Source organism: Cervus canadensis, chromosome 15, assembly GCF_019320065.1.
Source record: "Cervus canadensis isolate Bull #8, Minnesota chromosome 15, ASM1932006v1, whole genome shotgun sequence".
Classification (NCBI taxonomy): domain Eukaryota; kingdom Metazoa; phylum Chordata; class Mammalia; order Artiodactyla; family Cervidae; genus Cervus; species Cervus canadensis.
In genome coordinates this window covers 74,346,062-74,372,745 of record NC_057400.1, presented here as the reverse complement: position 1 = coordinate 74,372,745, position 26,684 = coordinate 74,346,062, and the positions used below count along the sequence as shown (strand labels likewise).

General features: G+C 38.4%; 1 protein-coding gene across 5 annotated transcripts in view; it reads right to left on the bottom strand.

The window, feature by feature from the left end:
* IWS1 (interacts with SUPT6H, CTD assembly factor 1) overlaps positions 1-26,684 on the bottom strand; it is a 49,303-nt gene that overhangs the window by 6,526 nt on the left and 16,093 nt on the right. For 3 of the 5 annotated variants that reach the window (XM_043487448.1, XM_043487446.1, XM_043487447.1), the window contains exons 3-12: positions 20,830-21,979; positions 19,622-19,811; positions 19,009-19,066; positions 13,612-13,709; positions 11,146-11,296; positions 9,198-9,280; positions 8,068-8,197; positions 7,061-7,178; positions 4,560-4,671; positions 3,927-3,983 (exon numbers count right to left, since the gene is read on the bottom strand). In XM_043487448.1, coding sequence (XP_043343383.1) covers positions 3,927-3,983; positions 4,560-4,671; positions 7,061-7,178; positions 8,068-8,197; positions 9,198-9,280; positions 11,146-11,296; positions 13,612-13,709; positions 19,009-19,066; positions 19,622-19,811; positions 20,830-21,979 — 2,147 coding nt within the window. Of the gene's footprint in view, positions 1-3,926; positions 3,984-4,545; positions 4,672-7,060; positions 7,179-8,067; positions 8,198-9,197; positions 9,281-11,145; positions 11,297-13,611; positions 13,710-19,008; positions 19,067-19,621; positions 19,812-20,829; positions 21,980-26,684 lie in introns of all 5 variants that reach the window. The other 2 variants (XR_006273094.1, XM_043487449.1) reach the window with 2 other exon arrangements.

The following is a 26,684-nucleotide window of genomic DNA, read 5'->3' as shown; positions in this document are numbered from 1 at the left end:
CCTGCAGCAGTGGATGAGTGATCTAGTTTTTCTGCATCCTTGTCAGCATTTAATGGTGTCACATACAGTAACTTTCACATACAAATTTGAGAACTACCATGCTAGACTAAAGTAAGACTGCCATCCTTCAAAAGTAAAGCTTATTCAGTGTCTGGGAATTCGAATCACTCAACTTTTAGATAACTATCTCCACTGGTAAATGGAGATTGGATATGTGTGTATGTTGGGGTGGGGGGTGGAAGAGAAGGCTAAAAGATTCTAAACAGTTTCTATTCCCTTGTATGGTTTGCTCTATTCTTAAATATCAAGCTTCTATAACTTTCATATATGTGAATAGATCAACTGACTAGAAAATTTCCCACAACTCTTATTTCCCCCCTAAAGCCACTATCGGCAAACCTATCCACAAGTAAATGACACGTGCTCCCTCCAACTCATTTCCTGTTTTCCTTTTGTGACGTGGGTGCTGCGTAACTGCCAGCACTCACTGCACAGCCCCTCTGAGGTCTACTCTCCACCACAGCGCCCTCCGGGGCAGCCGTGTCCTTCTCTAGGTTCTCTTCCAATGTGTAGGATCACAGCTCCTCACTGGCCTTCGGTGGCTACACCCCTTTTCAAAGCATTCAGTTTGTTTTTTACTGCATTTAGTGGGTTTTTTGTTTTGTTTTGTTGTACTGTGCAGCTTGCAAGATCTTAGTTCCCCAACCAGGAACTGAACCCAGGCCACTGCAGTGAAAGCACCGAGTCCCAACTACTGGACCACCAGGGAATTCCCTGTTCAGTTTATTTTTCACTCTGTTAATTTCATGATTCAGCAATCTTTTCTAGGGAGATAAATATCAATGTCTCTAGCTCAAATTCCAGCTCTAGACCCAGGATATTTACAGGACTACCTCATTCACCTTCTATTTAATATGTTCAAGAAAAAACTCACCTATGACTTCACATCAACTCCTCTCCACTCTAGTGAAGGGTAACACCATCATCTCAGTTACTTAAGCTAAAAATTCTGGTTGGTATCTTCAACTCTAGCCAGCTCATCACCCACCAAGTCAACTCCTGGCAGTTTTGTGCCTGCAAATTTTCCTCAACTTTCTGCTTCTCCATTACAGTTTCAGTTGACCTGTATCACTACTTTCAGCTCTTCTGCTCTGCAACCCATCCCACAGCATGCCACCAGCAGTGCATTCCAAATCAAATTTAACTTCACATCCACACTCAAAAAACTTTCTAGGAAACCAGAGAAGTAAACATCCCTCATCTTGATTTAAAGCACTTCAGAGTTTGGTCAATATCTGCATTTCCAACCTTATCTTCCACCACTTAAGGCACCACAGTTACTGCCTGATCACTTCGGCCTACTCAGTTCAGTTCAGTTGCTGTCATATCCGACTCTTTGTGACCCCATGGACTGCAGCACACCAGGCTTCCCTGTCCATCACCAACTCCTGGAGCTTACTCAAACTCATGCCCATCAAGTTGGTGATGCCATCCAACCATCTCATCCTCTGTCGTCCCCTTCTCCTCCCGCCCTCAATTTCTCCCAGCATCAAGGTCTTTTCAAATGAGTCAGTCCTTCGCATCAGGTGGCCAAAGTATTGGAGTTTCAGCTTCAACATCAGTCCTTCCAATGAATATTCAGAACTGATTTCCTTTAGGATGGACTGGTTGGATCTCCCTGCAGTCCAAAGGACTCTCAAGAGTCTTCTCCAGCACCACAGTTCAAAAGCATCAATTCTTTGGTACTCACCTTTCTTTATAGTCCAACTCTCACATCCATTCATGACTACTGGAAAAACCATGGCTTTGACTAGATGGACCTTTGTTGGCAAAGTAATGTCTCTACTTTTTAATATGCTGTCTAGGTTGGTCATAGCTTTTCTTCCAAGGAGGAAGTGTCTTTTAATTTCATGGCTGCAGTCACCATCTGCAGTGATTTTGGAGCCCAAGAAAATAAAGTCTCTCCCTGTTTCCATGGTGTCCCCATCTGTTTGCCATGAAGTGATGGGACCAGATGCCATGATCTTAGTTTTCTGAATGTTGAGCTTTGGGCCAACTTTTTCACTCTCCTCTTTCCCTTTCATCAAGAGGCTCTTCAGTTCTTCACTTTCTGCCATAAGGGTGGTGTCATCTGCATAGCTGAGGTTAATGATACTTCTCCCAGTGATCTTGATTCCAGCTTGTGCTTCATCCAGCCCAGGGTTTCTCATGATGTACTCTGCATATAAGTTAAATGAGTAGGGTGACAATATACAGCCTTGACATACTCCTTTCCCTATTTGGAACCAGTCTGTTGTTCCATGTCCAGTTCTAACGGTTGTTTCCTGACCTGCATACAGGTTTCCCAGAAGGCAGGTCAGGTGGTCTGGTATTCCCATCTCTTGAAGAATCTTCCACAGTTTGGAGTGATCCACACAGTCAAACGCTTTGGCATAGTCAATGAAGCAGAAGTAGATGTTTTTCTGGCACTCTCTTGCTTTTTCGATTATCCAGAGGATGTTGGCAATTTGATCTCTGGTTCCTCTGCCTTTTCTAAATCCAGCTTGAATATCTGGAAGTTCACGTACTGTTGAAGCCTGGCTTGGAGAATTTTGAGCATTACTTTGCTAGTACATGAGATGAGTGCAATTGTGCAGTAGTCTGAACACTCTTTAGCACTGTCTTTCTTCAGGATTGGAATGAAAACTGACCTTTTCCAGTCCTGTGGCCACTGCTGAGTTTTCCAAATTTGCTGGCATATTGAGTATAGCACTTTCATAGCACCATCTTTTAGGATTTGAAATAGCTCAACTGGAATTCCATCACCTCCACTAGTTTTGTTCCTAGTGATGCTTCCTAAGGCCCACTTGACTTTGCATTTCAGGATGTCTGGCTCTAGGTGAGTGATTACACCATCATGGTTATCTGGGTCATGAAGATCTTTTTTGTATACTTCTGTGTATTCTTGCCACCTCTTCTTAATATCTTCTGCTTCTGTTAAGTCCATAGCATTTCTGTCCTTTACTGTGCCCATATTTGTATGAAATGTTCCCTTGATATCTCTAATTTTCTCTAGTCTGGAAAGACTGTTATTTTCCTCTATTTCTCTGCACTGATCACTGAGGAAAGCTTTTTTCTCTCTCCTTGCTATTCTTTGGAACTCTGCATTCAAATGGGCATATCTTTCCTTTTTTCCTTTGCCTTTAGCTTCTCTTCTTTGATCAGCTATTTGTAAGGCCTCCTCAGACAACCATTTTCCCTTTTGGCATTTCTTTTTCTTGGGATGGTCTTGATCACTGCCTCCTGTACAATGTCATGAACCTCCATCCATAGTTCTACCGGCACTCTGTCTATGATATCTAATCCCTTGAATCTATTTGTCACTTCCACTGTATAATCGTAAGGGATTTGATTCAGGTCACACCTGAATGATATAGTGCTTTTCCCTACTTTCTTCAATTTAAGTCTGAATTTGGCAACAAGGAGTTCATGATCTGAGCCACAGTCAGCTCCCGTCTTGTTTTTGCTGGCTGTATAGAGTTTCTCCATCTTTGGCTGCAAAGAATAGAATCAATCTGATTTCGGCTACTAACCATCCCTAAAATAGGCCTTGAGTGCTTACCCTATATTTTTGCTTAAGCTCTCCCCTTTGCCTCTGATTCCTCTAAAGACTTTGAGAGAATGGACTACTTTTAATATGATTCTGTATTTCTGGAGCCTAACACAGTTTATTATATAGCAAGTGGCAACAAAATCTTTAGTCAAACTATTTTTCAATCTTCTTGTAGTCTCCAGAGCACCAATACAGTGTGGATATCCAATAAATGCTACACTAGAAATCATCCCCCCCACCCCTCTGAACCATCATTTCATTTGCTATTTTTCTTAAGGCAGCAAGAACATTCACAATATCGTCTAAGAAGTAAATCAGTACAAAAAAATCTTACTTTTCCTCTCCTGTCAGCACCTTTTCCAAATCTCTTCGGGGTGTCTGACCACCAGTGCTGGGAAAAAAGCAATTGATGAGATATTAGGAATGTTAGAACTTTACAATTAAGGGAAAAAGAGCAAAGTGAAATATCAAACTCAGATCACAATTAGGTCCTTTATATTGGATCAGAGAAAATAATTCCTAATCTTAGTACTATTTATTTCAGTTATCATTTGCACATCAGGTTTCACTCACCTGTAATGATCTTGCTAGATGCAACTGTATCCAGTTTATGGATACAAATTTAACCAGTAATATCTTTCCCCCCTAAGAATCTGGAAATGGGACTAAGAAAGTTGTTCCTGTAAGTGGTTGCAACAACAGAAGCAACCTCCAAAACGGTGGCAGACGTCAGATGCAACCAGAAAAGTCTTGGGGGGAGCAGGTGACAAGCTTCACTAGACACTACCCACATTTAAACTTAAATGGTATTATGAACGACAAGAGATAGCAAGCGGAAAGACAAACTCTTATCATCTTATGGGTTTCTTAATCATCTTTATTTACAAAAAGAAAAAACAACAACAAAAACCCTGAGTTATCAGAGCAATAGTATTTACTTCACTTACTCATACCTGTTCCCTCATACCTGTTCATTCTTCGCCTTTGGGGCATCTGTTCTAGGTCTCTCTGCTCCCTTTCTTCTCTTGTCATTCCTTTGTAGTTTGAGGTAAGACCAAATATAGGCCGAGACCATTCATCTACAACAAAGGGAAATTAATTATTTAGTCAACAGAGTGGCATTCTTGAAATAATCACACCCTATGGTAATGTCATAGTCTAGGCATTCAGAATATTCTCTCCTTAAAGACACCATTATTTCAGGACCATTTATAGGATAAATGCCTATTTAAGTCTTCTGCCCATTTTCTGATTTTTTTTTAAATACTGAGTAGTATGAAGTGTTTGTATATTCTGGATATTAAGCCTTGTTGATCACATTGTTTACAAATACTGAAAACAGAAAATCTTGAAATTCTCTATGTTCTTATTCTAACCAAAAACAAGCTCCTTTATTACTTAGTTGTCAAAGTGGTTTAAACCTTTAAAAATTACCTTTTGATAGTGCAGAAGTCGAACCTATATTCAAGCCTAAGAAAGCTGTTAACGAAAGTGCACACACAAAGATGTCCTACATGCACACTGTTTAGCCAGCAAAAGGCTAGAGTTGCCCTTTGACGTTTTTGTTCTTTTACTGCTGCATTATATGGACCTCCGTGGTGGCTCGGAGAGTAAAGAATCTACCTGCAATGCAGGAGACCTGGGTTCCATCCCTGGGTCAGGAAGATCCCCTGGAGAAGGGAGTGGCTATCCACTCCATATGCTGCAGCTGCTGCTAAGTCACTTCAGTTGTGTCTAACTCTATATGACCCCATAGACGGCAGCCTACCAGGCTGCGCCGTCCTGGGGATTCTCCAGGCAAGAACAATGGAGTGGGTTGCCACTTCCTTCTCCAATGCAGGAAAGTGAAAAGTGGAAGTGAAGTTGCTCAGTTGTGTCTGACTCTTTGCGACCCCATGGACTGCAGCCTACCAGGTTCCTCCGTCCATGGGATTTTCCAGGCAAGAGTACTGCAGTGGGGTGCCATTGCCTTCTCCGACTCTATATGCTAGCGGTCCCCAATCTTTTTGGCACCAGGGACCAGCTTTGTGGAAGACAATTCTTCCATGGACATGTATGTGCGTGTGATGGCTGTGTGATGGCTTTGGGATGGTTTAAAGTGCATTGCATTTATTATGCCACTGCTAATCTGACAGGAGGTAGAGCTCAGGTGGTAATGCAAGCGATAGGGAGCAGCTGTCAACACAAATGAAGTTTTGTTTGCTCGCCAGTTGCTCACCTCCTGCTGTCTGATCTGGTTCCCCTGTATACACTATCAAAACAATAAAGGACCTTTACAGACAGAACACAGGTGTCATCAAACTAAGAAGGAAGCAAGGAGTCTCAGGGGGTCTATATCTCTTTAAAAACTGACATGCCTTCCCCATCTCTGGATTTAGAATCACTTGTAATACATCATAGGTATCAGTAGGAACAGCCTGCTTCCCTCTGCCTAGTGCAAAAAGGTTGAAAACCACTGCATCAAAGCATCAAAAGCTTATTATTTAATAGGCAGTAAACTGCAGGTTAATAACAAGATGTTAATACTCCTCTAGTTTATTAAAAAAATTAAATTTCTTCTAAAAGTTTTTGATAATCTTAAAATAGCAATAGGCAAGTAACTACTGTATTCAGATATAAAGTAAAAGTGAAAGTGAAGTTGCTCAGTCCTGTCCGATTCTTTGTGACCCCATGGACTGTAGCCCACCAGGCTCCTCCATCCATGGAATTTTCCAGGCAAGAGTACTGGAGTGGGTTGCCATTTCCTTCTCCAATTCAGATATAAAAGTAATTACTATTTCAATCTAGTCTTAAAAGTTTAAAAATCTTCCCAACACAAAGCACAGGAAGAATTAAGGAGGGGGATGAAGACACACGCGGTGTTCAATACAGCGACTGATCAGATGAATTTCAGTTAAGACTTCTCAGGACTTCTCTGGTATCATTAAGCAATAACTCACAAAAGGCTTTGGAGATCGTTATAAAAGTGACAACAGCAGCAGCAGCAGCTAACATTTCTTGAGGATTTACTGTATTCTAGGCACCATACCTTATATACATCTTGTTTAATCTTTAAGACAAACTAAATTAAATACACAGTTCTCTGTTTTACAGAGGAGGAAACCTGATTTACAGCTTAAATCACTAGCCCAAGGATATGCAGTAAGGCAGGTGGTAAACGGAAACCCAGGTATGACTGACTCTAGGGCCTATATTCCAATCTCCCTCTCTCTACATGCTCTTGATCCATAATTAGCAAATGCATTATTTTTTTTTTTGTTATATACTGGGATAGCATACTTAAATATACTGAGAAGCATTTTAAGTCTAAGGATAAAAGGCTTGGTATCTATAGGAAGTTATCAAAAATTTTTCTACTTCATTTCAGACTCATTTTAAAAGAATACTGGTAAAAATATAGTTAGTTTATATATATACATGTCTCTCTATAAACATAAACACAAGAAACAAAAAGTAAAATGTACATACTGATTAATTTCCCTGCCATGTCCTTGTTGGACCTTGATTCCTTGGGGTGTTTATAGAGATACATCACTGCTCGTCCAATCCCACTATGCTTCAGGGTCTCCTGGCTCACACTAGGTAGCTGGGGAACATAAACACATACACACATATTAATCATTAAGAAGCTGGGAGTCCTGTCAATCTACTCTAGTGGGCCTGCAACACCTGGTTCATTCACAGGAGAACAAACGACAAAAAAGTTCTATTTTCAGTATCTATAGTCATTGAACACAAAGACATTCTGTGTTCCCATAAGGAGTTCAGAGTTCAGTACTACCACTGAGCTGAATTAAAACTTAACAGTGTGAGAAAGTGTAAACAAAGCATCCTCAGAGGTTGGTTGGCAGTTTAACAAATCGAGGGTCCTCTCAGGTCTCTGAACTAAACAGACCTACGTCTGAACCCACAGCCACTTGCTAGTTTTGTGACCTTAGACAAGTCATTGAATTTCTCTGAGTCTTAATTTCCTCATCTGTAAAATGGAGATAATACATCTATCCTGCAGGTTTGCTGTGAGGAATAAATGAACCCATACGTTTAAAAGACACCTAGCACATAGCAGGTTCCTCGGGAATTCCTTCAGAAGTTAAGCAGCTTGCTCAAGGTGTCACAGCCACATAAAGGTGGCTCAGATCAAGATTTAAAGGCACATCTGAGGCTGAAGTCGGTGCCCCTTCTACTTCAAGTGCCTCCCTAAAACACACCCACTACCATACTACTCTTCTCAGATAAACCAGAGCTACTCCAAGATCTTTTTTCTTCAATACCATAGTCACAAGAAGTTTTAAAAGGCCTTCCTTTTAAGTTCATTTTACTTGGTATGCTCCTAATAAACATACCTAATACAACTCTTCTGATAGGCTATGGCAGACAAGATACACAAATACACAGTAAAATGCAGAGGTTATGATAATACAAGCCATGTAAAATAATCAATGAAGAGCAAACAAGTCAGATTATCTGCCTATCACCTCTTGCAGAATCCTCAGCAGCTCTTCTCGAATCTTCAGTGCTGGCAAACTCCTATCTGGTAGAGGGGAGAGCCATTCTTTGATGGCGGACATCACGCCACTGTCAATAAATGTTTCTTTAAGGTCCTGCCTAAAATAATAACAATAAAAGAAAAGAAGGTCAAGTCTATGAATGCTGGTTCTACTGTAGCTTCCTTTGATTTTCTTATATATTTAGTGATGTTTCAAAAAACTGCTTAAAAAAAAAATTACGCATTTATTTACTGGGCACCTGTTCATAGATTTCAACAGCTCTATGAAATTTAGTTCCTATTTTCAAGAAACAGACATGATACGCAAGGAAAGATGATTTGTTAAAGATAACCCGTCACCCCCAACCCCCCCAAAAACACACCAAATTACATGAGAGTAGGCTAATGCTGATATGAATGGTGCAGACAATAAGAATAATGAGCTTCAATTATCACACTTATTATGTTGAACCTATGAGAATAGTGATCCTTAAACTGTTTCAAGTAATAGAGAACCCAGAATTTGCAGGCAGGAATACCACCACTCTCCCAGCAGAAAAAAAATCACTATGAAATACTGATTACTATTCAAATTCCATTTTATGTACCAGATCAATTATGTTAACAGGGAACATGATATCATATATATGAAGTCTGGCACAGATAATTTTCTCTGTTGGCATAGAGGTGCCAATTTTCTAGTAGAAAGTCCTAGACCATGTGTCTGGCTAATTGGTGTACTAATACAAAGATAAAATTCATGATATAACAGGTCGAAGGAGTCTTGTTCAATACATCCTTCGAGTAGTCTTCCAGGATTTGCTCTGCTCTCAATCATTCTGGAAAAACAGACCCAATTTGTAGTGTATAAAGAAAAAATCAGTAGTTTTCAAGTTTTCTTTCATTAACATCAGCTTGCTATTTGTTCTGTTTCTATCAGGCATAAAAGTTTAAGAAATATCTGTGAGAAAGTAATAATTTAGGAGATTCTATTCATTACTATTTTTCTGTAAATTGATAGAAGACAATCATTCTTTAATGTCTCTAGAACACCAATACATAGCTTGGATATCATTCCATTAAAAGGAAAGCTTTTTTTTAAGAAAAGAGAATACTTACTTCTTAAGGTGCATGACCACAGTAGGTAATAATGTTAATTTTTTCAGTGCTGGTTTTTTTTGATTATTCAACTGTCTGTCTTCCTATAGGAAGAAAAAGATTTTTCTAAAAAAAAGTAAAAAGAAAGCAATGGCTTTTTCTTTTTCACTTTTAAAAAAAAATTATTTTTAATTGGAGGAAAACTACTTTACAACATTGTGTTGGTTTCTGCTATATATGAACATCAATCAGCCATAGATATACATATGTCCCCGCCCTCTTCCCACCCTATCCTGTCTCTCTAGGTTGTCACAGAACACTGGATTTGAGCTCCCTGAGTAATACAGCAAATTTCCACTGGCTATCTGATTTTGCATATGGTAATGTGTATGTTTTAATACTACTCTCTCAATTTGTCCCACCCTCTCCTTCCCTCCATGCCCATAAGCCTCTTCTCTGTCTCAGCTGCTGCCCTGCAGATAGATTCATCGGTACCATCTTTTTAGATTCCATATATATGTGTTAATATACCATATTTGTCAGAGAACAATTGCTAATAGCAAATTATTAACACTATAATTCTAAGCTTTAGATATAACAAAGTAGCAATTTCTCTGAGACACTAGAGGTTTTCCTACAAGAAATATAGTAGAGGTATTTTGTAGAGCCAAAACCCACAAAATTGTTAGAATAAGTAGTTTTAACAACTACAAATCGAGAGTAACAATTTTAATTTAAAATACTGGCACAACTGTCAGATTTTCAGAGTTCATTCAATGTACAAATCATACATGGAAAAATTTAGTTTATCATCAAAAATAATATTCTGGCTATGCGGTTTGTAAGAAAAGAATATGTTATTAAAAACTTTTAGTCTTTGATATTTGGGGTTTTTTTCCCTACTTTTTTTTTGGCCGCATTGCAAGGCTTATGGGAATCTAAAGCTTCATGAACAGGGACTGAAACCCAGGCCCTTGGCAACAAAATCTTGGTATCCTAACCACTGGACCACCAAGGAATTTCCTCTGCTTTTTTAACTGTAGAAAATTTAAATTCTACAAACACAGAAAACAAAATTATACACTCCTGACACACACATTTCAACAATTAAACACACATGACCAACCTTGCTTACTCATCTCTCTAGCTGCTTTCCCCTTCACCCTTGAATTATTCTGGAACAAATCCTACACACATAGCAAAACACCTCAGCAAGTGCCTCTAAAAGAGCAGGATTTGTTTTTCATCACTGTATTTGGCCAATTTTTACAGTTTGAGCACAATTTTAAGATGCAATGAATTAAATGTAATCTCTTAATCAGAGACAAAAGCATGACACGAGTTAAAACCTACTAGGCATAAGTTTATAATTTTTTTGTATGTGAAGAAGCATCACTTTGTGGTAAACTAGCCAAACCTGAGAGCAAAATCATTCCTCCAATAAAAACAGCAAACCAGGGACTTCCCTAGCAGTCCAGATGTTAACATGCCATACTTCCAATGCAGAGGGTGCAGGTTTGAATCCTGGTTGAGGAATTACATATTGTGTGGCCAAATAAATAAATAAAATAGCAAAATATTATGAAAAAGGCAAACCAATTCAGCCAAAAAGGCCCATTTTACTAAATACTCAAGTCTTCATTTTTTTCCCCTAAAACATACTACTAAAATTTTCCATGCTTAACATTTAAAACATTAAATGCTTATCTTAAAAAAATTAAGTAGATACTTATATATCTAATGTAAATGTAAATTAAGCAAGAATTAAGCTTTTTTTTTTTTTTTTTTAAAGCAGGAATTCCTTGGTGGTCAAGTGGCTTGGACTTGGTGCTTTCACTGCCAAGGACATAAGTTCAATCCCTGGTTGGGGAACTCAGATCCTGCAAGCCACAAAGTGTGGCCAAAAAACAAAACAGGCTATATAACCAATTATGTGAGAGAAAGAAGGATGAAGCTGGAAGTGACTCACCTCAGCAGCTTCATTCATCTTGACAATCATGGCACTCACAACATCGTCAGCATCACTAATAAAAGTACCACCATCACGGTTACGTCTGCGCTTGCCACTCATGCTCTTTTTCCGCTGTAACATCATCTCAAAGTCTGACAGAAAGTCCATGCTAAGCAGTAACACAAAATCAAGTAAAATATAAATTTGCTTTTAAATACACATCTTCTTTTATGAGTTAAGAACCACCAATTTTTAAAACTCTAACTCAATGAAGTGCTACTTTTTTTTAAAGTACAAGTACTTTTAAAATTGTTTTTAACAGAACAAGTGCTCATAAATTTTATGCTCAATTTTTCTACTATCCCAACTGTTACACATAAAACACATTTCAAATTTCAAGTTTTACCTGTCACTCCATGGTTTAGTTTTAACTGCACTGCCTTTTGGAGGAAGGGAAAGAGTGGTGTTCAATCATCTAAATACTTCTGTCTTATATGGGAATAACTAGGGAAAAAAACTGCTGTTTCTTAGTAACAACAAGTACATAATGTGTACTTCTCTCAAAACATAATATGATTGAGATAAAGATCAGTTCAGTTCAGTTACTCAGTCATGTCCGACTCTTTGCGACCCCATGAACTGCAGCACTCCAGGCTTCCCCGTCTATCACCAACTCCCGGAGTCCACCCAAACCCATGTCCATTGAGTCGGTGATGCCATCCAACCATCTCATCCTCTGTCGTCCCCTTCTCCTCCTACCCTTAATCTCCCAGCATCAGGGTCTTTTCCAATGAGTCAGCTCTTCTCAACAGGTGGCCAAAGTATTGGAGCTTTAGCTTCAGCATCAGTCCTTCCAATGAATACCCAGGACTGATCTCCTTTAGGATGGACTGGTTGATCTCCCTGCAGTCCAAGAGACTCTCAAGAGTCTTCTCCAACACCACAGTTCAAAAGCATCAATTCTTCGGCGCTCAGCTTTCTTTATAGTTCAACTCTCACATCCATACATGACCACTGGAAAAACCATAGCCTTGACTAGACAGACCTTTGTTGGCAAAGTAATGTCTCTGCTTTTTAATATGCTGTCTAGGTTGGTCATAACTTTCCTTCCAAGGGGTAAGCGTCTCTTAATTTCATGGCTGCAATCACCATCTGCAGTGATTTTGGAGCCCAAAAAATAAAGTCTGCCACTGTTTCCACTGTCTCATCTATTTGCCATGAAGTGATGGGACTAGATGCCATGATCTTAGTTTTCTGAATGTTGAGCTTTAAGCCAACTTTTTCACTCTCCTCTTTCACTTTCATCAAGAGGCTCTTTAGTTCTTCTTCACTTTCTGGGTGGTGTCATTTGCATATCTGAGGTTATTGATATTTCTCCCGGGAATCTTGTGCTTCCTCCAGCCCAGCATTTCTCATGATGTACTCTGCATATAAGTTAAATAAGCAGAGTGACAATATACAGCCTTGACGTACTCCTTTTCCTGTGTGGAACCAGTCTGTTATTCCGTGTCCAGTTCTAACTGCTGCTTCCTGACCTGCATACAGGTTTCTCAAGAGGCAGGTCAGGTGGATAAAGATGGAAATATACAAATCTGCTAAGAGCCTCAAAAAGTCTTCCCAGCATTCAACTGAATCTTTACACTTAACAAGGGAGCTAACATGCTCTCTGCCCTGATGCTGGGAAAGATTGAGGGCAGGAGGAAAAGAGGATGACAGAGGATGAGATGGTTGGACGGCATCACTGACTCAATGGACATGGGTTTGTGTGGACTCCGGGAGTTGGTGATGAACAGGGAGGCCTGGCGTGCTGTGGTTCATGGAGTCGCAAAGAGTCAGACACGATTGAGTAACTGAAGTAAAATGATACGGTTTATATAATTTAATTTCTAAAGGTATTGGAAACTCTCTCAGCTTAATTCTTACATGTCACTAGGAATTAAGAAGAAAACTATCATTTAATATCGTGATACTGATATTACAGTATCATCTTTATAACCCTAACAGTAACTAACAAGTCTTTCTATGTTTGGCACCTTTCAAGACACCAGATTTTTCTGCACAGATTCCAATCATCTCAACAAAAGTATGTGAAATACAATCAAGCAGTATTCTGTATCTAAAACTGTGCCCCCCCCACCCCAACCCCCTACCCCGGGACTCCCGAATCAGCTTTCTCTTTCTCAACGAACTTTTTACTGGGCTACTTTTCAGACTGAAAAGTAAGTTGAGACATGAATTTAAAAAGCCTGACAACCAAATAGCTCCACAAAAATAGCTGAGCACAGGGCAAATGAAAGAAAAATAACAAGTGCAAATAATTTTCAGATAGCAACTGTATATAGAGAAGTAGACGGGAGAACAAAAATGGAAGATTCTTTCCTACACTTAATCAGGAACCAAAATAAGAAAAACAAAGTTTGTTAGTCTTCATCTCATTTTAAAACTTCTCTTTAACAAAGTCCTTTAAAAAACAAATAAACTTACTGTTTTCCTCTCTTTATGTTATCATCAGAATCTGAATCTTCTGCTTCTTTTACCTGTGTTTCACTTTTTTCTTCTTCCAAATCTTCTTGGTTAAAACCCTAAATGCAGGTAAGTTAGTCAGTTATCAATACCTCATTATAGACTCTTCCATGTAACTGTCTGCTCTTGGACACCAAAAAACATATAGCAAAAAAGCTCCCTCCCACTCTAGCCATTAGTGTTACTGGTTTTCTTGTCTCCTTCCAGAAACACTTATGCTTACAAAAGCACTTCTACTTACTACATTCTTTTATTATACACACTGAGTACAGAATACTGTTGTGCACATTTCACATCTAACAAAAGAATCTGGAGTCAAACTGATATTGATATAAACTACCTTTTAAGTTTTTAAGGCTTTAGATGATTTCATCAAACCATTACAGACATAATTTAAATATTTCCCTATTGACACTTAGGTATGTGTACTTGAAATCTTGAGAAATATCTGCAAACTGTCTGCAAATTGATTATACCATTAACTCTCCTTCCAGCAAAGCACAACTGAACCTGTTTCCTCACCTTCTCATGACTACAGCAGGTTATCAAGCATTGACATTAGCAATCTCTGCACTAAAAAAAACAAGACATCTCTGTAGTTTTCTCTGCATCCACTTATTATGAGTAAGGCTGGGCATTTTTCAGGTTTCAAAGCTATCTGTTATTATTTCTTTGTGAACTCTTTTGTGGCCATCTTCCCACTGGATCTTTGTCTTACTGGTATAAAAAATCTCTTTAAAAATTAGGGAAATCAGCACTTATTATGTGACAGGAACAGCACAATCCTCACACCTGTACAGTTTTGCAAATACAGTTTGATTTTGTTTATGATAATGTTTTCCAGGCACAATTTTTTAACTTAAATGGCCAGTCTTTTCTTCATAGCTTGTAACTTTCATATAATACTTAGAAAGGCCTTTCCAATGCTTTCCCCAGTATGCTGTTTTTCTCACTGAACTGAACCTATAATCCAACTGACGTCCATTCTCCACACTAGAAAAATGTATCTTGTCCTTGTAAATGTGGCTTAATGTTGAGTATAAGCCCCATGAGGGCAATGCCCAAACAATCTCTGGCATACAGGGTAATATTCATTGAGTGAATTCTTTTCTGTTTTTCTTTGGATTTGCTATTTTTCTACCATCTTGAACTATACTCTAAATTCATCTACTTTCATTCTCTCTAGCTTTAGTAATGAAAGTACTGACTTCTTTTTCAACATAAGAATTGTTTAACAAGTAAGTTTTAATTTTCTCTGGATGACAAGGGTGTTTTATTTGCTAATTTTGTTTCTGACTTTTAATTTCACTGCATTCAGAAAATGCTGGCTATGGTTTCTATGTTCGGCAAAAGTTTAAATTTTATTTGGAAATGCAAAGAACCAAGAAAAGTCAAGGCAACCTTTGAGAAAAACAAACTTGAAGGGCATAAAAAACCAAATATCATGAGTTATGCGTCAACAGTACAAGGACAGACCAATGGAACAGAAAAGATAATTCAGAAAAAGACTAGAAGATATATATACGCACTTGATTTACGACAAAGATGTCACTACAAAGCAATGGAAGAGAATAATCTGGGTCAACTGGGGTGGGGGGCGCAGAAATCTTGACTATCTCATACATATTGAACTTGTTTGTTTTTTAGTCACTGAGTCCTGTCTGACCCTTGCAACTCCATGGACTGCAGCCCACCAGGCACCTCCGTCCATGGGATTTTCCAGGCAAAAACACTGGAGTGGGCTGCCAGTTCCTTCTCCAGGGGATCTTCCTGAACCAGGGATCTAACGTGTGTCTCCTGCATCCACAGGCAGATTCTTTACCACTGAACCACCAAGAAAGCCCACATACTGCACATAAAAACTCATTCTAGATAGACTATAAAAATTAAATGAGAAGTTAAGCAAGATTCTGAAGAATTACTCACAAGAATGTTTTTATAACCCTGTGAACAGGCAAAATTTTCCTATAATTCGAAAAACTTTCAACATAAAGCAAAAGATTGGTAAAGCGATTTACACTAAAAAACTTTTGCTCATTAAAGACTCCATTAAGAAAGTGAAAAGGCAAGCCACTGAATGGAAGATATTTTTATCTTTTATAATATCCGAAGGGTTTCTATATCTGGATTATATAAATAGAGAAACTTCTCAGACTTCCCTGGTGGTAGAGAAGGTAAGAATCCGCCTGCCAATGCAGGGGACATGGGTTCAGTCCCTGGTCTGGGAAGATTCCACATGCCACAGAGCAGCTAAGCCCATGCACCATAACTGCTGAGCCTGAATGCTGCAATGACTGAAGCCTATGTGCCTAGAGCCTGTGCTCCCCAACAAGAGAAGCCACTGCGCTGAGAAGCCCACAAACCACAACTAGAGTAGCCCCTGTTCTCTGCAATGAGAGAAAGCCCCCATACAGTAACGGAGGTCCAGGACAAAAAAATTTTAAATTTTAAAAGAGACTCTCTTCTATCTTTGGTGGTATTTTTTGGTCTGATGGTTCTACTGTTTACATTTCACTTATAGAATTGTGCAGTTGTCAATTTTTGCTTTGCATACATTATATGTATTTAAAGCCATGTTACTAAGTACATGGCTAGGTACAATTTTAAAACCTTTTTCCAATATAAAGTGACCCTCTTTATCTCGAACAATGGGTTTTGCCTTAGATTATACCTCTTTGATATTTATATAGTTACATCGGCTTTCTTGTGGTTAGTGTTCAGAGACAGTATCCTTTTCCATTCTTTTATTTTCATTGTTTCTTTATCTTCTGTTTTGGATAAATTTTGAAATAAGTATATATATGCTCCTTTTAAAAATCTAGTCTTTTAAAATTTGTTCTTTAACTGGAGCACTTAATACATTTCAGTGTGATATTATCAAAGATCATCTCTGCTATCTTACCATTTACTACTTTCTAACTGTCCCCCTGTTTCATATTTCCTTTATTTTTCTTTTTTGCCTTCTTTTGGATTGACTAGCTTTCATTATTTCATTTTTCCTTTCTATTAGGTTGAAAGTTACATATTCCAATAGTATTTTTAGAGATTAAAATGTACATCCTGACTTACCAAAGACTACTAATGTATTTTTACATACCTTTGCAAAGACCTGTGAACATTTCAATTTCATGTAAATGCCCAATTTGTTACTGCTATCATGTTTTAATTTTAAACACATTTTAAACCATACCAAACGTGACTTTGGCTTGCATGATCACTACCCATTTAGACTGAGCCACATGCTTTTGTTCCTTTTTTCCTTCCTGCATCCCTGACTTTCTGCCTGAGATATTCTTTCTGCGTTTACTATTTCTTTCAGTTGGCATTTTGATAAGATGAAATAAGGAGGGACTCTTCATTTTTGTAGAATACAAAAGAATCCTTAAGTTTTAGTTACTGGATCGTATTACTTCCACTGACAAGTCAGGTATTAAAATAACTTGTGCCTCTCTGAGGGCTTCCCTGGTGGCTCAGACAGTAGAGAATCTGCCTGCAATGCAGGAGACGTGGATTGGGAAGATCCCCTGGAGAAGGGCATGGCAACCCACTCGTCTCTGAATGTACCTGTTTATTGCCCTTTGGCTGCTTTCAAGACTTTCCTGCAATTTTATTGTGATGTATTTAGGGGCAGATTGGTTTGTATTTATCCTACTTGTAATCTGCAGACCTTCTAGACTCTATGATTTATCAATTGTTTCTTTAAATACTGCTTCTGATATACATACATTTTTCCTTTCTCCTCCGAGGATTCCAATTCACCCTGTTAAACCTTCTCATTATGCTTTTTACATTATCTACACTAATATCTCAGTATTTCATTCTACATAGTTCCTTCTAACTTACCTTCCAATTCACTCATTTTCTTGTCAAATATGTCTACTCATTTGTTAAACTCATCCACCAAGTTTTAAATTTCAGTTATTGTATTTTCACAGTTTCAGAGTTGTTTTTTTTTAAATTAATTAATTAATTAATTTAACCACACTGGGTCCCAGTGTGGTTCATGGGATCCTTGCTGCATCACGCAGGATCTCTCCTTTCAGCCCACTGACTCTCCAGTAGTGGTGTATGGCCTCCAGAGTGTGCGGGCTCAGTAGTTGCGGCACACGGGCTTTAGCTGCTCTGCGGCATATGGGATCCCAGTTCCCTGAAAAGGGATCGAACCCTCATCCCCTGCACTGTAAGGTGAACGCTTAACCAGTGGACCGCCAGGAAGGTCCCCAGAATTTCTACTTGATTCTTTTCCAAATATTTTTTAAAAACACACACACAACTATTTGCTCTAAGAAACTTTTTAATTTTTTATCTTGCTGAACATAGGTACTATCAAAAATTTCTATATCTAGAGCCCTTAGGTCTATTTCTACTGTCTGTTGCTACTACTGTTTGCTTTTAACTTGTTATGTGTGTATTATGTATTTGAAAAACTACAGAAATAATCTGAGGTCTATGATTATGTTAACTTTGTCCTGAAAGGTGTTTTTTTGTTTTTTTTTTTTAACGTTTTGGCATGAGGGATCTTAGTTCCCTGACCAGGGATAAAATCCAAGTCTCGTGTGGTGGAAACACAGTCTTAATCACTGGACTGCCAGGGAAGCCCCTGTTCTGAAAGGATTTCTTCTGTTTGAATATATCAGGTTCCTGAGAGCCAGCCAATGGGCTAATCACTGTAATCAAACTTCTGAGACTGAGGTTCTCCATGTGCTAGATGACTCAAATGTAGCTTAAAATCTGAGCAAAGGCTATTTTAACTTCCAGTTCACCCCTAATCTTAGGAATCTCAATCCAGACCATGGGGTTTTCAGGGTCACCTAACCTCAGCAGGCCCTGACCTCAAAGTTTTGTCTCTTGAGTCTTGAGGCAACTGAAAATAAACTTACCCTTTCAGCCTAACTAGATCAATAGCCCAGAGAAAGCAATTCTAAATGCTGAGCTTACCTCTTTAAGGTTTCTACCTTTTGCTGGGTTTTTCCTATTTTTATGATGATGAGCAACTTTTTGAAACATTTTTTCTAGCTTTTGTAGTTGTCAATAGCAGAAAGACAAATTACATTGCCTGCCATTGCTATAATTAGAAGTTCCATAACTACTGTGAATCCTATCTTTAGCATTATAAAGTGCCTTTCATTGTACTTTAATGTGTTCCTTCTTGCCCTTAATACAATTTTGCCTGTTATATTCCTTTTATGTCTTTGTAGACCCTTTCATTTCACTTTCTGAATACCTTTTTTCTACATTATTCTGCTGGATACGTCATAGTTGTTTGTTCTTACTTACTGGAATCTCTTAATAGAGACCCACTGCCATAAAAACAAAAAAAAAAAACATAAAGAGGAAATATTTCCATCTTATACTTACTGTAAATTCTTCCTCCTCCTCATCACCAGATTCTCCAAATATGTCTGCAATAAGATTTCTAGAAAAGAAATATAAACAATTTTCATTTGTTTTCTTCTCATTTGCACAGGAATCAAGAAATCGTTTTCTACTAGGGTATAATTTACATATAGTTAAAATAAGTAGGTCTCATGTGTCCACTTCAATGGGTTTTGACAAAAGCACACATTTATATAACCATTATCTTAATAGAACAACTCCATCTCCCAGAAAGTTCCTTTGTGACCCTTTGTAGTGAGTACAATATATAAATATCCCAGAGGCAACCACCACTCTATCTACCATCAGATTAGTTTTGCCTGTTCTTGCACTTCACATAAGTGGAATTAGATAACATATCCCCTACATGTCTTTCACTTTTAAGATAGTATTTCTGAGACTCAACCATGCTGTAGCATGCAGCAGTAGCTGAGGAATTAAAATCCTACATCTCCCACAGCCATGCAATTAGGCAGGGTATACTGTATTACGCTTCAACACAGAATTTTAATGTAAGTTTAAAAAACCTGAAAGACAAACTCCTCACTACCACCTTATATGAACCCTGGGAAGTTTAGGTTACACTGTCACTTACTCTTCTTCATTCCCTGACTCACTGTCACTCCCAAACAGGTCCTTCTCTTCATTTTTCTTATCAGACAGTTCTTTCCCCGCTTCTTCGTCACTGTCAGATGCTATCGTCTTCTCTCTTTTGCCCGATTTGTCCGATATAACATCACTGTCAGAGTCATCTGCATCAGAGACAACACGACTCTTCTTTGCTGCTGTTGAAAAAGAAAACCATCATTAATCTTATTCACCATGGTCACTGTGTTACTAAGTACAACAGGTGCTCTAAAATGGCAGTATGTGGCAAAAATCAAAGGTCTTATAACACACAGTTTAGAATTTAAAAAAACTTAAAGATTCACTCAAGAGTCATCTTACAATTACAAAGATGTTAGGAAAAAGAGGCAAAGAGATGAAGTTTTTCATCAAAATAAAGTGGACATCAATAACTACCTTTCCTTTGGGGGAACAAAGAAAATAAGACTAGAATCTCTTCCATGCTGCCTAGTATTAGTAGAACTCTTAAGGCTTGGATATTCTTTTGTGGAATCCCCGTTCCTCAATTATCCATCACTGCTCAATCTGGAATTTCAAACTGCGCGTATGTTGCTCTTTTCCCTTCTCCTTTAATAACTGTCAGGTTATAAGGGAATGTCTTTTCCAAAGAAGATATTTCATAAAAAAGTAATCAAGTAGTAAAGATTGGAATACTCCGTGGAGACACTGAGTCTCTAAATAAGAGTACCTCACAAACTTCCCGGCATTCAATGATGTTTAACAAATGAAGACAGGTACCCGTGGGAGCTCAGTCACTGTATGGATGGGATGTAGGGCATTAGCTGTCAAAAGAGACCCACAGCTAAGTCTGGATACAGTTGAGTTTTCATGTAAACATATTTCCTTGAACATTACCCTTTCTAGTAAAAAACAAACAAAAAATTTTCATGTAAATCTTTCATATTGCCATTGTCATGCAGTCTATCTTATCAACTTGAAGCAGTCAGAACTTAACAAATACTGCTAAAACAATTCAAAGGAAATTTAATATTAAGACTTGCCAATGAGGGAATTTCCTGGTGTCCAGTGGTTAAGATGCTGCACTTTCATTGCCAAGGGCCTGAGTTCAATCCCTAGTCAGGGACCTAAGATCCCATAAGCCAGAACTATGCTTCATAGTTATAAGTTTAGACAGTAAGTAAAACTACTGATAAACAGCCTAAAATAATTCCTTACATGCTTTCTCTTCATCATCACTATCAGAAAGCACAGCTGCTTTTCGCTTTGCTACTTTCTCCTCCTCCCCTTCTTTTTCTTCATCCTCATCACTGTCAATTTTGGCCCTTTTAGGTTCTTCCTCCTCACTGTCGGAACTGTTGAAGCGCTTCCTGTCTACATGGGCATCTGCAGGAAGGGAGTCATTCTGCACTTCTGTATCCTCTCCCTTATTCTCCCCATCACTGTCCTCATCAGACTCTGGTTTCTGTTTGTGTCTGGAGGCATCCTCAGTTTCTGAATCACTGGCAGGTCCCTTCTGAGGCTCCTCACTCTCAGAGTCACTGATTCGGGGTTTGGGAAGCTCCTCATTTTCAGAATCACTGGCCTGGTTCCTTGGGGGGTCCTCACTTTCCGAATCACTTATTCGGGGTTTGGGAAGCTCCTCATTTTCCGAGTCACTGGCTTGGTGCCGTGGGGGATCCTCACTTTCCGAATCGCTTATTCGGGGTTTGGGAAGCTCTTCATTTTCCGAGTCGCTGGCTTGGTGTCTTGGCGGGTCCTCACTTTCTGAGTCACTGATTCGGGGTTTGGGAAGCTCCTCGTTTTCAGAGTCACTGGCCTGAGTCCTCTGAGGTTCCTCACTTTCTGAGTCACTGATCCGAGGCTTGGGAAGTTCCTCACTTTCAGAATCACTAATTCGAGGTTTAGGGAGCTCTTCATTTTCAGAGTCACTGGCTTGGTGCCTCGGAGGTTCCTCACTCTCTGAGTCACTGACTTGAGGTTTGGGAGCACCTTCTGTTTCCGAGTCAGTGACAGGACTTTTGGGGAGCTCTTCAACTTCTGAATCACTGGCAGGAGGCTTCCTAACATCTTCATTTTCTGAGTCACTTGCATGCCCATTAAGCAGTTCCTCATTTTCAGAGTCACTCACAGGTAATTTCCTGGTCTCCTCACTTTCGGAGTCACTCCCATGGTGATTGACATCTTCATTTTCAGAATCACTGGCAGGAGGCTCTGCATGCTCTTCAGATTCAGAGTCACTGTCCTTTTGTCTCTGGAGTTCCTCACTTTCAGAGTCACTGGCATTAAGATTTGAGGGGTCATCATTGTCAGAGTCTGTCACCTGATGTCTTTTGTTGAGGCTATCTTCTCGATCACTAGGTTCATTCTGAAAAATCAAGGGAGAAAAAATTAGAAAAGTAAAACAAAAAAGTTTGGTAGTAAAAATGTTCAATTTTTCAGCTATTTTTTAAAAAAGGTAGGAGTATGCCTGCTTAAATGTAGAATTCTTGTACTATACCTATATAGAAACATCCCACTTTAAAAGAAGCCCACTGATCTGTGAAATGGCTAACACGGTTTAGATATCAAAATGAGGAAAGACAATCTGACTTCATGAAATCTGTAACGCATACCTACTCTACAGCACAGTTATATTTTGAAAAGCTAGATTAAAAAACAGCGACAAAAAACAAACCTTAACTTTCTCATATAATTCTAGCTCCTAAATAAATTCTTTAAATAAATACAGGCAAACATACACCCAAGTTCTTTTTTAAAAAGAAACATTCTTTGGTTTTATAAGGTTAAAGCTATTTTAAAGAAAAGAATTATAAAACTTTGCTTAAAGGGCCAGACTGTACATAGAGCACATTCTCCCAAGTCAATCTGAATAAATGGGGAGCAAGTAGCTCACAGAGCCAAATATCAAGTCTTAGGTTCTCTCCTGATGGTTCACTCCTCAGAACAGGGTTTTTCATGATAAGAAAATTGAGGTTTAGAGCAGTCTTGGTCATACATCCAAGTTACCCTGGCACAAAAATTTTAAGTTTTAGGGAAAACACTGACTAACCCAACAATACTAACATAACATCACGTGAAGTAATCTGAAAACCCTAGGGTACAAAGGTGATACAAGTATATTATGGCTGTGCTTTCTTAAATGCAGAGAAAAATATATAAAACTAAACATATCAAAATACCAACAACTAGAATGTGGGGAATTTTTTCCCTTCTAGTATCTGAACTCTCACTAATATGGTAATTAATATTCTGGCTTAAAAAGTAAAGTACTTCTGTGTTTGAGTTTTCCTCCTTAAAAATGTTGAGCCAGTATTTTTCTTTATAATATATGACGAACATTACCTGGACTTACTTTAGCACAGATCAACTCTCAAGCAGCAAAGAAACAAAGCATAAGCCCACCATATCATGTGATGAAATAATTAAGTAGCAAGACAATTCAGTGACAAGATAAAAGGCTCATAAAATAAGCTTATAATATAAAAATTTGAGGGCTTTTCTCCCTCTGTATTTCACTGCCATCTTGACAGTAGAGTTCCGAAGATATAGTAACTGCTACAAATATATTCATTCAAATATAACACTATTCAAGAAATTTTTTAAAATCATAAACTTTTCAAATTTCCCAAAGCTATTTTCCTTTTATTATCATGGGTCACTCACATCATAGCACTGTATTCCTTGTCAGTCATACACCCTGTTACCCCAATAAAACTGGCATTTATCTATTAAATTAGGACAGGAGAAAAATAACAGAATTTTTTTCATACCATACAAGATATAGTACTCCATATATTGCTAGAAGCTTACTTTTGGCTGTACTTCATAATTTAATTTTTTATATTTTAAAAGAATATAGATGAAAAAATTAACTATCTAGAGTGTGACGCCTAAGAAGGCAGGCGTTTTTTGGCCTGTTGTCTTCACTGAGAAGGCACACTCTGTGCTTCAGAGCACAGAAGGGTATCTGGTATACCCAAAATCATAGTAAGAATTCGTTGAATGAATAGTAAGAATTAAATGTTAATAATTTAAAGTGAGGAATAATTACTCAACAAGTATTTGCTTCAAGTCTACTATGTACAAGGTGCTAAGAATCAAGGCTGAACCTGTCTCAGTGCCTGACCTTAAGGAAATATTATCTAGTGAGTTGGCCAAATATATCATAACAATAGTATAATACACACTATTACAAAGGTGATATTCTGAAAGCTAGGAAGTGATTTATATGAAACTAAGCCATAAAAGGTGTGCAGACAACAGGTATTTAATTAATCTGTGATGACAGAATTAAGAAGTTAACTACATTATTGAGGATGGAAGGCAAAACATACAGGTACCAGCAGAGGTAACTAAAGCAGGAGGCAAAAGGGAAAATTGTTAACTGCCTTTTGGAATGCTTTCCATAACATACTTAAGACGTAACTCTAACAACATGATCTTATGACTCAATTTATTTCAGCTGCAAACAACACAAATCATTTCAGGCTAACTCCAGAACAATCTTTCCAGAATCATTGCGGGATGAATGGTTAAAAGCTTTAGAAGGGTAGGAACCAGGGCAGTTCAGAGAGCTCAGAAAGGAAACTCAAGGACCTTTCACTAGAGACTTAGCTCTCACCATTGATAAATTCTGGTGCCTTGGACCACAATTTTAAGTTCCCAGAAGACATGATCCAACAGGTCATGGCAATAGAGGATGTCCTGACTCTGTGGCTCAACGGGTTATAGCCAAAGCAGAGGCGCAGCGCTGGGAGACACTCCCAAAGAAAGAAGAGACGCCATGAACTGAGCAGTCATTCCAAAACGGACCTATTACACTTTACCCTGGACCTCCCAACCAAGGACATGACATGTAATAACAACTGAGAAAGTTATATGAATTCTCATCAATTTTTGAGTAGATTTATAAGAACCTGAGTATCTACCCATCAGGTGTGGCACAATGGAGGAAAAGCAGGAAATCACTGCGGTAAGAAAGTACTGATTGATAGACTCAAGTTAGACAATGTACTTTGGTGAATACATTATAAGTCTTGGGAAAAGTATATTAGAAATTATATGGTAAAACTTAGAAGTTATCAAAACAATATTAGAAAAACTTTAGACTGGTTTCAGCAATTAGTTTAAATTGTAAAGTTAAAAAAAACAAACAAACAAAAAAGTGCTTTTTAAAAGTCATATTTGATATCAACAAATAAACAGTGGGATTCCCAGGTGGCACAGTGGTAAAGAATCCACCTGCCAATGCAGGAGACACAGAGACGCGGCTTCAATCCCTGGGTCTGGAAGATCCCCTGGAACAGGAAATGGCAACCTACTACAGTATTCTTGCCTGGAGAATCCCACTGACAGAGAAGCCTAATGGGCTACAGTCCATAGAGTCGCAGAGTCAGACATGACTGAGCAACTCAGTGCACACACGCGCCATTTAAACACTATTTCTTAATATAAAAAGAATCCCCAATTTTAACTCTCAGAGAAACTGAGCTCTCTGACAGTCCTTAGATGCTTTAGAGATGTCTGTAACACCTCATATCCTGCTCTTAAAATCATTCACACTGTAGTTATAAACAACTACTGGCGGGATGGGGAATAAGTGTAAATCTATGGCTGATTCATATCAATGTATGACAAAACCCACTGAAATGTTGTGAAGTAATTAGCCTCCAACTAATAAAAAAATTAAAAAAAAAAATAAATAAATAAACAACTACTGGTTACCCATAATGAATGACCTGGTCGTTCATCTCAGTCAATGGTAACAGATTCCTCAACGACCAGGGCCACAATATGCAGAGGTAATTAACGTTCTAAATTTAAAATAATTAATTAATTAAAATGATATAAAGCAAGTATCAATTTGTAAATTTCAAAGAAGTATAAGAATGTCAAATAGAAGTCCTTGAAAAGAACCAAAAAAAAACTGAGGACAACTGTTTCCTCCTTATTAATTAAAAGAATTAAACTCAAAACAGTTGAACTTGCAAACTAACCCTTCATCACAAATTGGTAAAACATTCAACACCAAGTCACATAGTAAATTCCATAAGGAAGTATTTACAGGAACATTCTCCAAAACATATTTCACTGGATCTCAGTTCAAGAAGATAAATTTTAAATCCTCATCGTGGAGCTTTGACAATACATATCACTGTAAGAGTATAAGGAAGGATCTGAGAAATCCAGTTTTTATTACACAATGCTGTTAATCCAGTGTTACTCCCGAAGGGCTGCAAGGCTTTTGACTTTGTGAAACTCCAGCTTTACAGCAATCACACACATAATGAAATGAAGATATACACCTGAGTGTCTTTTGTCAAAAGCTGGTTGATCTTAGAATCAGTCAAAAACAAAAACACTTCTTCTGGGTACTAGAAAAAGAAAATGTCTACACAAAGTTTAGGAGTTTATAATGATGGGATTTTCCTGGTGACTCAATGGTAAAAATCTACCTGCCAATGCAGGAGACACAGGTTTGATCCCTGGTCTGGGAGGATTCCATATGCCTCAGAGCAACTAAGCCTGTGTACAACTACTGAGTCTCTGCTCTAAAGCCTGGGAGCCACACCCCCAGAAGCCGGCACCCCCCAGAGCCCGTACTCCACAAGAGAAGTCAGTGTGATAAGAAGCCTGCACACTCCAACTAGAAAGTAGCCCCTGCTGGCCACAACTAGAGAAAAGTCCATGTAGCAACAAAGACCCAGCACAGCCAAAAACAAATAAATAAATAAATAAAAATAAAAAGTTTATAATGATGAAGCAAACTCCCACCTACCTCTCCAGACTCGCTTCTGCCCTTTCACCAGCATCAACTCTATGCATTGCACCAGCAGTTCCCAAACTCTTGCATTAAGAATCACCTGGGAAGCTTTGGTGAAAACACAGATTTTTGTGCTTCTCATCTCCAGGTATTTAGACAGTAAATCTGGGGAAGGGGTCAAAGAATCTGCATTTTGACATCTAATCCAAGTGACTCTAACTACACATTAAAATTTTACTGCAGACACATGGAACTATAGACTTCACTACATTACTCCATGTTTTCACCTCACCTTGTCCTTTTCATA